Below are 13,604 nucleotides of genomic sequence, written 5' to 3' on the forward strand. Positions count from 1 at the left end.
AACAGTAGCAGTTCAGGTGGTAGATGCCTGTGCAGAAGGTCAGCGAGAGCAGCCCAGCTGATGAGAGGTAACCACTCCTTTAGAGGATCAGACACCCTCACTATGATCTTGGTTTAGAGCACACACAATGGTCACAGGCCACTGCATGAAAAGGTCTAATGTATCCAACATCATCCCGAAATTTCTTTTCTAAAAGAAAATAATAATTCAGTACTTTTTTTTTTTTTTCAAAGTGAATACCGTACTGGACTGAGATCTTCCTTTAACCCCAGGGCAAGTCTATCAGAGCAGCAGCAGTACATGTTTTCTGGGGTGAACGGGATGGAGGAATGCTTATAGGAACCACCCCATGGCCTTGGATGTGCAGGCATTTTTGTCAAAACCTTCCCACATTATTTCAAGACCAGTGCAAAGGCACTGTTAAGCATGACTGCGCCCGTTGTTAACACTCACACAATGACATTTTTACCACACCGTCATCAGACCTGCACTAAATATCACTGGAGAGCATCAAAGTAGTAGTCACTGCTTAAGGATGAAGCAATTTCACTGCCTGTTCTAGTCCTTAGCCTTTGTTTCCTTAAGCACCCAAAAGACAGTTAAAAACAATGAAAAGGTTGCTTTTGTTACTATTTTTTCTCCTCTGATTTGGAATGTACTACTTTTCTTTAAGAAATTTCCTGTCAACAACTCACAACAACATGTACTGCTACATCATGAGGTACATACAGGCTAAAGTAAAGACTAGTCTCAAAAACGATTTAGTTATTAACCTCAAATCACAGAACAAAACTCTTGAAAAGTGAATGAAACCTCCACAGGTGTTAATTTTTAATCCGTTACAGCCTGCAAGATTAAAAGTAAGGGTCGGACACCCAAAGAAGCCAGATCGCTGGAAATGATTCTTAGAACCTGCAGGTTGGTGCTAAACTGACTTAAATTTTCATGGCTCAAGACAGCCCTGAGCAAGAACACTTTTCTGCTCCCTCCACCACCCCTACCAAAAGCTCTTACCACAAGGGTTCGCAAGCAGAGGGTCCCTGCTGGAGCACGGGGGTCCAAAGCAGCCACAAGATCCCATACCTTAATTTTCCTAGTAGTGAATAAATAGAAAAACACCATGGCTCTGTCAAAAAGAAAAGATCAAGTGCTCACAGACAAAAAAAAAAAAAAGAACTGTTAGCACAGCTTAGCTGATACAGCCATCCATGGAAAACTACAGAAATACTGCTCTTGAGACATGGTTCTTGCACTTCCCCTTTGTAAAGCTCACAGAGCTTAACGGGAGAAAAGAATATGTTGTCAACAAAGTAAAACATATAAAAGTCAAGTAATAATAACGAAAAGAAACATGTTGGAGGGTTAGTGCAGACACTAGTCCCTAATGGCAAATGGGCCAGAAGACAACCACAGATGGTAAAAATTGTTCTTACCAATGGTTCAGCTAGAAGATGTTACACGTCTAGTCTGCCAGATATTCTTACAAGCTAAATAAATGAACCACACACATGAAATAACACTGACTTATTTAAAAAGCAAGAAAAAAAACAACAACAACAAAAAACAGGTGTACTTTGTGGCATCGTCCTGATTTACTGGCCAGGAAAAGAACCTCTTGGTGTGACAGACAGAGTCTAATTTTCATAAGGAAGATCCAGCAAAGTGGGATGTGAAACACAGAGAAAGAGGAGGATGGAACGTATTAACGGCACTGACAGCCTCACCCATCATATGCCCCGCTGACTATCCTCTTGTTATCAAAGCGTATGCATCTCACCAGCTCTTCGTGGCCTTCCAGTACTCGTAAACATGCCCCACACTCGATATCCCATAGCCTGGAAAAGATTAGGAAGTATATCTGATTATTACAAGGAAATATCTAATATCTGATTATTACAAGGAAACATTTGGTCTTTGCTTTTCGTTAATGGAAACTTGGAATAATTTATATAATTTATATGATTTATATAATTTATGATAAAACAACAAAGAAGAAACAACCTATATTCACTCCTTTTCCTGCAGTGAATCTGATGTGTGTTTTTCAACATGACCCTGGTATGTTACAGTATCACATAGGAAATGATTCAGAGATCCGAACATCTTAAGACCAGTCATGTCTACCACCTACTCCCCTAGCAACACAAGACACACACACAAGACTCCCACTTATCTTTTAGGGAGCCTCATAACTTTATTTTACTGAAGTTAGTTTTCCACAAAAGTATCCAGCCTTGATTTGAAGATGTTAAGAGAAGGAGACTCACCAGTCCTTTGGCAGCTTGTTCCAATGGGTAAAATCACCTTCACAGGGCACGTGCCCCTTTCTGTACCCCTATACACCTATTTCTGGCTTGGAGGCTGATGTCAGACAAATTAAGACATCAATACAGTGGTGAAAGGCACAAGAATTAACAAGCCCCTTTTATTTGTCATTTTCTCTCTCTGAAGGTGTATCTACTCTGTAATTAAGACACCTTATACATAAGCTAAAATGGGCAGTCTGTGTTTATCATTTTGTAATGTGTTTTCTTCTTGTTATACCAATAATTTCCGTGGCTCACTGCTACCTGTTTCCATTAACCCAATCTTTTTAAAAAACTTCTTGCACCAAAACCAGGACAATTCCAGTAACAGTCTGAGCAATGTCTTATCCTTCCAACTGTAAAAAACTCAGTTTGGGGCTTTGTAAAGGATGTTTAGCATGGAGAATAAATGAAAATACATTAATTTTTTACACTTAGATACTACATCGAAAAATACGGCAGAAATGCTTGAAACAGTTATAAGAAATAAGGCTGTTTGCTTTCCATACTTTTGCCAGCTTTTTGACATGAATCCTAATTATCATGGGTAAAGAAAGAAAGATTATTTGCGTACAAGTACTGATATTCTTGACACGTATTGTCTACAGGTGTTCCCTCTAAGTGAGATGTGCTCTGTTCATGCCAAACAGCAATCTTTCAGTAGCAGCATCTGACACACAGCTGAAAGAAAGCAGTCACACGTGCTCCTGAACGCTCATTCGGTGAGAGTTCAGGCTGACAGGGACTTCATAGGAGTGAGGTTCATGGTTCATGGGATTTCTCTGGGTGACATAACCCAAAGAAACACAGCCAGTAAGGGGTCAGGTGAGTTTTCCTCAAGAGACAGAGAGATAAATTGTCCCCACGCATTTCACTCCTGGGATCCCCCAGGGAATAATCCGGATCCAGTGGACGTGTGCACAAGGATGGTGGATAATCATTTCATCTGTCCTGCCGCAACAAGCTGCCCTCACTTTGGCCAACCAAGGAATGAACAGACCTTTTTGTTTGCTGTACTGGGAAAGGGTCACTCTGTGCATACATTTGAAGCCACAGAGGAGCAGAAGATGATTCTTTAGGCTATGAAGTTAACCTTTCAGGAATCTGTGAAGATCCCAGTACTTCTGACACTAGCACCAGCACACCAGACAAGGTCAGAGCAAGCAAATCCATGGCAAAGGTCAGCCAAAGGCACTCTGGCTGGTCAGAAAGCATTAAGTCTCCCAAGAACTGCAAAATGGATGGACAATGCCAGAAATGAACTGGCGCAGAAAGGTTTAAAGAGCAATCTTGTGCCAGGAACTTTTGTGCCATGTGTTTCCATTCTTTGCCATCAATCCTGACATTGCCAGCAGCTCTGGGAAGCCGCATCACACTAATTCAGGCCTGTATTATCAGGTCCCGGTTTGATTTATTTACCTGAATTTGACTGTGATTAGAAAAGATGATCACAGCCCTTAGCCATGTGGGGAACGGGCCTTCACATACATCTAGAATTGGTACCAAGGGCACCTCCCAGATTTGATAACCTCCTCAAATGTTTACTTCTTTAAATAGTCTAATGACCGAACTGTAAGAAAACTACTTTTTGTCTTGAGAATTGTGAGAAACAAAGTTGCATTGTTGCAGTAGAAAGTGTTTTTGCAATCGAATGTGTTTTTGGAAAACTTCAAATTCCCTTTCAGGAGGCAACCCCTACTAAAGGCCAACACACAACATCTGTTATTTTACAATGGATTAAAATCAAACATACAAAACACCAAGCCACCCACAGAGAGGCCTTAGTAACCTGCCTTTTCTTAATCACCCTTCCACTGACATGTGCCTTCTGCTAATGGCTGAGAGAAAACTATGTGAACAGGTAAGCCTTGCACCTTGCCCACACAGTTGCCAGACTGGACTTCCATTAGGATTCACTGCCAACATTCCTGGAATTCTAGCACAATTTATCTGTCAGCTAGGGATTTTGTCCAATGTAAGCATAAAAGTAATCATACTCCTCTGTAGTGTTATCATGACATTGACATTTATTTTTGTTAGTATTACAAGTCATATTTTAGATCTTTCCCTAACTGGTGTAGCATTTAACTATTTCTTACTCTAATTCTGAGACCAAGTTTCACAGTACGGTTGCAGAGTGTTATTTTTTCTGTTTGAAGTGCAGGAGTTCCTACTACATACATGGTGCTGTTCTTACACAAAGCCTATTAATACTGATTCCCCTGATTAACAGACAGGAGTCCCAGCTCTATGAGCAGTCCCAGAGAGTCATGCTTTCAAACAGCCATGTATTAAAATATGGTACAACAACCTGGTAGTAACAACCAAAGAACCACCATTTTCCAGAATGCAAAGCAGGGTGAGGTGGCGTACTGCAAGCAAACTCCACAGGCAAACATCAGCATGAATCATACTCACTGAGGAGAAATAATTTCTGACACGGAAAGTGAAAGCTTTCTGCTTAGCCTTGTCCAGCTTTAAAATTTTATCAGAAGGCACACAGTTCTTCAAAGCCATGGTGAAGACAAAAGGGAGGCTTCCCGTCCTTCTGCTTGCATGACAGAGCCATACGCCTACATGACTTACACTACTATTCAAGCTTGCTCAGTACACCCAGAGATTAGTGGGACATCCCTCTGCCAGCAGCTGCAGGATGTAGGGAGAAATCCTGGCTCACGATACCAGAAGGAGTTAAATCTCGGATTGCAACAAAGGCAGCTGGAGAAGTGCAAAAGGCAGCAAACTGAACTTCATGCTCTAAACCAGCTGTTCCAAACTTAACCCAGTGCCAAGTACCACAAGAAGAGTTTGGCCAGAGCCCAGGAGGATTTCTGCAGAGGATTAAATGCCTCTTACAGCAAATCTGACCCCTTTAACTAGACACATAGCCCAATTAAAATATCACAAGAGGACATCACAGAAAGTGGTACTTGCCAGCTCTTTCATACACCAGAATTGTCAGAGCAATGCAACTTGTTGATTAGTATGGGACTCTGGAGATATAGAGGATGAAAGACAACACAGTAAACCAGACTTCTAATATCTCTTTTCAGTAGTTCCCAATGTTCTATACCAAAGGAAGCATATTTCAAGGAAGACAAGGGTACAGAGCACTTCGGTTGCCTAACCTCCGCACATCCCAGGGAATCGGAGAACGTGCTTGCAAAGGAATCTGCAGTGGGGACCGTGTCTCTCACCTGATAGTATTATCTGAAGAGCCGCTCACTACCAGCCTGTCTCTGTACTGCAGACATGCAATGCCTCGTTTGTGGCCATTTAAGGTGCGCACAAATTCGCAGGTACTAGTGTTCCATACCTGTGACAGGAAGGGGGGAACCACACAGGCAAAATTATTGAGAGACTAACAAAAGCTGGTATCTGTATGACATACAGGTGCGTTGAGGATGTTCTTAATTGGAGACATGACCATTAAGACTGGGAAAATTACCCCTCCAATGACTTGTGACTATAGCCTGCAACTGTTAGCAGCTTGGGTCACTGTACACAGGTTTTTGCCATACTGTATTAGAATTAGCTTCCAAAATCAGACTTCAGCACTCTCAGGCTATGATTTAGTCTAGACAGGAACACAGTTTTAATGCTGCAGATTGGGATCACAGCAGTAAGACTAAAGCGACTCCTATGCACTCACCTTCGCTTTGGCCCCCATGCTGCCCTCTCTGAAAACTCTTTGTGTGACCAGTGCTGAAACAGATTATGGAACCAGTCAAGTTGAAAAAGCACACAGGGAAAATAGTCCTTTTTCAACTACATCCGCACTTGGATCTGATTTGCCATACAGCTCTGTAAACAAGTTCTGCAAGCTCAGCGGAGGAGGGACTAGTGGAAGTGAGCAGCAGGAAGAATACTGCTTCTAAAGGAAGATTTGTGAAATAACAGCTAAAGACCATCTTTCCTGTCTGGTCACTGGTCTTAATTGTCAAATACCCAAATAAAAAGCCTCTGAAATACCTCACCTTGATAGTTCTGTCACCTGATGCTGATACGATGTATTTGTCATCGAAGTCCACTACGTTGACAGCAGCTCGGTGCCCTACTAGCACTCTCCTCAGGGTGATGTCCGTTGGTGAGGCCATGTCCCACACAGCAATGGATCGGTCTTTGGAACATGTCACCATCATGCCGTTATTGAAGCGGAGGTGCAATACTGCTTCACAGTGGTGAATCAGTGTATTCAGCATCTCGCCCGCATTCACGTCCCACACCCTGCAGTTTCAAATTTCAAACCAGAGAGGAGAGAGTTAAAAAACTGTACAGTAGATTTTCTGCAGAGAGAGAGAAAGGGATGGGGAGAGGTAATTAACTCACTAGCAATATTAGAGAAGCAAACAGCACAAGTTACAGCTAAATCTATTAAATATTTCATTAAAAGATATATTATATAAACCTGTTGATTTTGCATATGTTGAGACAGTCCAGCAGCCAAAAACCCTGCAATGCAGTTAACACCATAAAAACAACCCAGCCAGAAAAAAAAAAAGCATTCTTTAATTAAGAGAATTTAGTGCTGAGGAGAAGTATGAGATTGACAACCCTAGGGACTGATGTTTCCTGGTAACGTCAGCCTACCAGACTCCATTTCCAGTCACTGAGTACTTAAACACAACCTGTGAAGAAGGAAGTTCAGAGACAGGTTTAATTTTTTACTTCTCTCACAGGACTATCAACTCAAAGGATAATTTATGCAGAAGCAGAAGATAAGATTATGCTTTTCAAACAAATATAAGTAATTGCCACAAGTTGCACAACGGATTGCATTTACTCTGCAATGTATCTGGTGCACAACTACATTCTAGGAATGTGCTGAACACTCAAATTAAGACAGAGCATTTATGTTGATTTAACATTATTGGAACCAACTGCTTCATCTGAAAGATAATTTAAGATAAAAGTCAGACAAATGCTTCCTACAGAACTTCTAGGACTTGAAATGGAGATTTTAAGCCTTAAAAATTGTTCCTTTTGGGCTGTTCTGTTTGCAAACTTCTTTTGCCCTCTATAATGAGATTTCTTTTGGCACTAGCACACCTGTATCCCAGATATACTATGTGAGAGCAGAAAATGGCTGCATCAACAGGCTTATCAGACACTGCAGAAGCTGAAACTTTCCTCTGCCAATACACTGAGAAAAAGCAAGATGTGAGAAAGACTTCTAATGTCTTATTTTCTATTGCATGGAAGCTGAAGCGCATCAACTTCTGCATTATAAATGAGAAAGAAAAGTACACTTCCAATTACAAAATGCAAAGTTAAAAAGATCACAAACTAAAGACCTGAGCCATTAGCATACAAGCAGTTTGCAGACAGGGTTGCCAAACTGAACAGGAGCTGGAGACCTACTGACTTCTCTGGACAAGTGCATCCCTGAGATCTCGGAAGCATTAAGAGTCCATCTGTACTGCCTATTGGACGAAGCCCCTCTTCCTGAGGAGACCCAAGGATAAAAGTGATGCATCCTATGTGCCTCTGGGGTCTGCACAAACATTTATAGATACAGTGGGAAACGAAGTACTTCTGGGCAAGTAGCCAGTCTGCAATTTGGCCTGCCTGGCCTGAGATGTAAAGTGATAGTGCTTGTTACAGAAATAAGTATCTCCTTTTGCAACCTGTGTTTAGCATAGTACAGCTCCCACACTGAAAGTCTGAATTCCTGCTAATGGTAGGATCCCAAAATCCAGCAGCACCACAAGACATCACATGTAAGGAACTAAAATTAATGGTCACTAGCTTAACAGCAGTAGTTTACATGCAAGCCTGGTGATAACCATGAGCAGCCTGCAGCCATAGGAACACATGGCAGTAGCTTCAGAAAGGGCCACTGGCACAACTTTTTGTCATCTGTAACTTCACTGCATGGGCATCGTGGGTACTCTGACAAAAAGAGGAATATGTAACAGCATGGAGAAGACAGACATCTTCTTCATGTCCAAGTTCATATTGCAACTCACTAATTCAAATGTGCCTGTATTTACACTGCAGGTTTTAAACTCTCTGGGAACCTGTAATATGTCTAGTGGACTGTACATCTGCATAGTGAAAATGTGCACCACATGTGCTGACTTGAGGTGTTCTGCCTTTTAATGGAGACTGGAGGGAAAACAAGGTTAGAAAGACTGAGTGGGAAAAATCATCATGCTGAAATTTAATTAAAACTCACAGGAGATCTAGTCACACTTCATTTGTTAAAATTAAGGGACAACGAATGACTGAACTTTCAAACTTGCTTTGAGAACTTCAACCAACCTTTAAAACGTTATTCTCATGGAGAATTTAAGAACATTCTCAGGAAGTGCCCGAACATGCAAAACCTTGGTGAAATGTCAAATGGTCTTCCTAAATCATCTTAACATTGACTGACCTTTGCTTAGGTTCTCATTTCTCCTTGACAGCCACTTGCATGGACATCTGATAAACAAGGACAGTACACTCCTAAACAAATGTGCTGAACTACTTCATGGAACTAACTGAACAGCACACGTTTAAGAAAAGATAATTTCAGCAGTTTGCAAGGCTGAGCTCTTTGAGGCAACTGGAAAGCTCCAAATCACAAGCACACACCTGACCGTTGAGTCCGAAGATCCAGTGATGATCACCCGCTCATCGTATTGGAGGCACAGGACAGAACCCGTGTGTCCGGTGAGAATTCGCTTGCATTCCAATGTATTCTTATCCCAGATCTAGGAGAGCAAACATTAGAAAACAGACAGCTAAGTAAGCTTTTCATCATACCTCAAGCACTTCCTGCTCTGACCGGTCTGTTTCTTCTACAACACAGACATCCATATTGCAGAGAGAACACCTTTAGTGGCATGGGCTGATTTTTGTAGTCACGTACGGGCTGTTTGGTACAGCACATTAACATCTTTGATATTACTGGGTTTACTATGAACACTGGTCTTACCTTCTTGTCAAGGTACAGGACACAGTAGTTACATCGTCTGTAATTACTAATGGTGAAAAACTCTGCCAGCAAATTCAGTTCAAGAAGAAAAGAGGGTCTCTAGGCTAATGTAAGAGGCATACAAGCTGCTCAGGTATGAGGTGGGTGAAGGAGAAGGCTAAGTTACTAAAAACAGATTGGTTAAATGCCATTGGCATGCCATTCTGGAGAGTTCTCACCTTGATAGTATTGTCTCGTAGGCCACTTACTATCTTCTGATCATCATACTGTAAACAATAAACCCCTTTGCTCGTCTCACTTCGGCAGTGGATTCTCTGTAAACTGTGCCTTCCACACCGCCAGTTTGACTCTATTGTCTTGAGGAGAGACAGGAGACAAAAGAGAAGTAAATATAGAACACAGGACTCTCTCTTCTTTATTTTTGTTGGAGAAGACATCAGATATTTTTATTTACATTTATTCCTGCAGTCAGGCCCATATAATGACTTAACAGTTTTCCAGAAGAAGCAACACGTGATAAAACCAATTAAACAGGCAAAGAGGCCTGGAATAAATATCATGGCTAAACTCATCTGTGCTGTATGGAATGATGAGGGAGAAGTGACCTAAAGTAATTTTCTGTCTCCAACTTTTAACTCTGTAATTTAACAACTAAACAATTGCAGAGAAAGTCTCAGCTGAGCTCTAGCTAAGGGCTTGTGCAAACCTGCTACAACAGTACCTGAGCACCTCTTTTGCCACTAGGAAACTGTTAGAACATGGCATTTGGCATTTACCCACCACTAAATACAAGGCAACAATGCCCAGTTGCTTCCTGTTTCCCTGGGATTGCACTTTCTCCCTGGCTCATTTCCTGATACTTCCCCGTATCACCTTATAAGATCTCATCTGAGCTGGATGGAGCACAGTATTGTTAACAGAGAAAGACAAGATGGTACTGTGTTGCTCTGACATCTGATGTGCAAGCCATACAGACTCCACCTGTAAACAGCTCAGTGAACAACACAAATCACCCTCTGTTTAAGGGAGTGATGAAGGCCTGGGAATTTATAAGTAGCCCAGATCTTCAAACTCCGGACAAACATAGACACATCATATTTAATTAAATACTTATTTCATCAGCATGAAATATTCTCAGAATTCGAGCACTGTGAGAAAATCAGGGAGGCTGTAAAAAATACAAAACAAAACAAAAAAAAACCCACACCACACCTGGAAGCTATTCCTTACCTCTATGTCCTGTATAATTTTGGGGTAAAGTGCTCTGTAGAAGGAGTTGGGTGGAGCAGAGCCATCAGGGGGTTTATTTTTAAATAGGTATTGTCCCCTGGAAGACAAAGAACACTCCCATTGAACAGAAAGCATGTTTCAGCATTTTGGAGGAAGGTCTTCCTGGCATTTTACACATGGGTAACCACTGTTGAAAAGCACACAAACGTTCATATTCGAACTTCATTTACTCAGCAAGACAGGGTGGTTCCTTGTTTGTTTGCCCTGCAACATGTTCGTGTTGCATTTAGACACTGAAAAATTCATGGAAAAGCAGTTCCTACTCACTCAGGGAAGGAAAATCTGCTATCTGTTTTGGACATGAATCCCTTCAACTCAATAGGAGGTGAGAATGGCTCATACCCACTATACACACAGCCACATCAGAGGTCACCTTTAAAACAAAGGATACAAAGAAAATGAAGAGAAGCCAAGGAACCCTCAAATTCACGATGCACTCAAGGCCTGCTTTGATCTGCAGTAGCAGGAACAGCATCAGTTTTGGTACACGGACATTTTACTGCTATTGCTGCATTTTGGTAAGCAACACTTCATCTGTGGTGCCTTCCTCATTTCAACACTGATTTGGAATACTCATATCCCAAGCTAGATTTTTGCTACAAAAAAAATCCATAAACGGCAATCACTACCTGCTGTGTAAAAAACTTTAATTCCTCATCCTGAAGTTAAGAAGCCACCAAACACGGTGTGGAAGCTAGTAAACCCCACCATGGGCGTACTAACTGCTGTTCTGCCTGGCAACATGCCTCACAAAATGGAGAGAGGCACAAATGCCTCCGAGTGTAATCCTGGCATCAGAGGCACCGAGTTTATACCGGGCCTGCTCTCCGCTTCTCCCTCTCTTGCTCCATTATGGCATAATTAATTGCTCAATACTTCCTTGTGCATTTCTTTCTTGTCCTTTCCATACGGTATACCTTGAAACTCATTTGAGAGGCTGTACTTTAGCTGTCCTGCTAGACTTTGGGCAAAATCTGTACTAGGGAAATCACAACAGTGAACAGAAACTCTTAGGTTGTAAGTGGGTAGGTACACTATTGGACTGAGAACTAAACAAATGCTAAAGAAAAGAATTTTTGACAATTCTTTAAATAAACTACCTTCAATTTGAGAGAAAGCTGCTTTCTACTTTGGACAAGGGAACCATCAGCAGCCCCTCATTTGGGGACAAATATATGTGAGGAAGGTACACTTGGATGCAGGCAAACCACCAACAAGATGGATCCTTACATGACCCAGTCAGGAAATGCACGCAAGAAAATTAAAATTATTGGCCCTGGCAGACCAAAAATGCTTTGGAGATGTGCATAATAACCTACAGCACACCCTGGAAGGCTTGGCGTAGGTCTAGGACAATTTGTATATAAGCCTATTTGCCTGAAAACCTGTCAACTGTTTCCAACTATACTATTACAAGGTCTTGGTGTTACCTATAAGCTATGTCTTGCTGCATGTAGAGCCAGTTGTTTCGAGGTCAGCTAAGGCACTGTTTAGAATTTCCATGGCATCCCAGTGACTGCTGCGCTAAGGCTCTGTGACAAAAGGAACTATTGTTGGCAGCTTTTGATGACCAGCCAACTCAATCAAGTATTCAGATGGGCTTAATAGTACCCAGATTTTGGGCTTCTGTTTAATTTTTCTCTAAATCTGTGTAACCCTTACTGCTCCCTGACGAGATGTCAGCGAGGTGCTGCAGAACTGGGTGTTTCTGTTGTAAACCAGAAGCTGCAAATGCTGAAATTAGCAAGTCCACATGCAAAGTGAGGAGGTCTAAGCAAGTAATACCGGTCCTCTACCACCCTGCCATGCCTCAGCTGTATCTTCTAGAGCTAATCAGAGGGCAGTCTGAAAGATGTGGCACAACTTGCTCTAGAGGAGTCAGAAAAACCTGAGAAAGAGGTCCAATAACATGGTGTGACTGTCCTTTGAGATAAGAAGGATTTTGCAACCTTTTTTTTTTTTTAATGTCAGTCTCTGTGGCTAGTAATGGGTATTAATATTATTTCTGCAATATGGAGGGAACAACTTGAGAACTATCAGCTATTATCTCCAAGATGTGGAGAATGAATAAAGTTCCAGAGAACAAGAAAAAGACAATTGTAGCTCTTATATTTTAAAAAGGGGGATAAGGCAGACCCAAGGAAATGGTGGACAGTCCAGCTCAACATCACAGACTGCTGGTACTACAGCACACAGTCAATTAGATGAATTCCTAGAAGATGACAAGCTGACAGGCAACAGCCAAATTGATCAGTCCAGAACAAATCATGTCAACTAGATTTAGTTTCTTCTCACAGGCCATTCTCAGGTTAGCTAGAGAAGTATGATCTTGGTGGAAGTGCTCAAGGGTGGACACACAAATGGCTGGCATGCAGAGTTTACAAATGGTGCACTCAAAAAATAAAGGAAGGCAACTGGGATCTTGCATAGAGTCTGTCCTAGATCTGTCATTATTAAACATTTTCAATAATGACAAGGAATGGAACAGGGAGTATGTTTACTACATGGCCAATGACAGTAAAGTTGGGAGAAGCTACAGGCGCTTTGGAGGACAAGCTGAAACTCATAATGTTCCTGACAAAACAGAGAAATACTAAACAGTAAATGGAATCTAACTCAATAAGGACAAGTGCCAGGTTCACCACTTAGTAATATCATAAGCATGCAAGATGAGGAATAATAGCTGAGCAGAACTTCCACAGAAGAGGTAATTAAATGTTATATAACAGTATTCTATCACTGTTTAAAAAAGCGCATGTGCTACTGGAAAGCATAAAATGCAGTGTCCTCCATAAGGCAAGGAAAGCAGTGCTTCCCACACCACTAGACACTGGTGATGCCTGAGCAGGAGGAAGACACCCAGCTTGGGTGCAGCTCCATCCTCCAAAAAAGGAGCAGAGTGACTGCAGGGAGTCTCAACAGAGGCAACCAAGAATGACAAGAGGACGAGAAAACACAGGATGAGGGTTGGTTAGTGCATCCTATATATAGGAAGCAACAATCTCCCAACCATATAAAAGAATGAGTAAAATGAGAAACAAAAACGAGAAATTGTCCTCTGTGTCTGTGTAGGTTAAATATTATGT

The 13,604-nt window shown here is 41.6% G+C and overlaps 1 protein-coding gene across 15 annotated transcripts in view; it reads right to left on the minus strand.

The window, feature by feature from the left end:
- The window catches only part of BTRC (beta-transducin repeat containing E3 ubiquitin protein ligase), a 119,048-nt gene that overhangs the window by 10,063 nt on the left and 95,381 nt on the right, over positions 1–13,604 (minus strand). For all 15 annotated transcript variants that reach the window (XM_083844793.1, XM_083844802.1, XM_083844791.1 and 12 more), the window contains 7 exons: positions 10,459–10,555; positions 9,447–9,584; positions 8,886–9,004; positions 6,284–6,533; positions 5,504–5,622; positions 1,725–1,835; positions 1,015–1,093 (listed from right to left, as the gene is read on the minus strand). In XM_083844793.1, coding sequence (XP_083700919.1) covers positions 1,015–1,093; positions 1,725–1,835; positions 5,504–5,622; positions 6,284–6,533; positions 8,886–9,004; positions 9,447–9,584; positions 10,459–10,555 — 913 coding nt within the window. The remainder of the gene's footprint in view (positions 1–1,014; positions 1,094–1,724; positions 1,836–5,503; positions 5,623–6,283; positions 6,534–8,885; positions 9,005–9,446; positions 9,585–10,458; positions 10,556–13,604) is intronic.

Source organism: Anser anser, assembly GCF_964211835.1.
Source record: "Anser anser genome assembly, chromosome: 7".
Taxonomy (NCBI): domain Eukaryota; kingdom Metazoa; phylum Chordata; class Aves; order Anseriformes; family Anatidae; genus Anser; species Anser anser.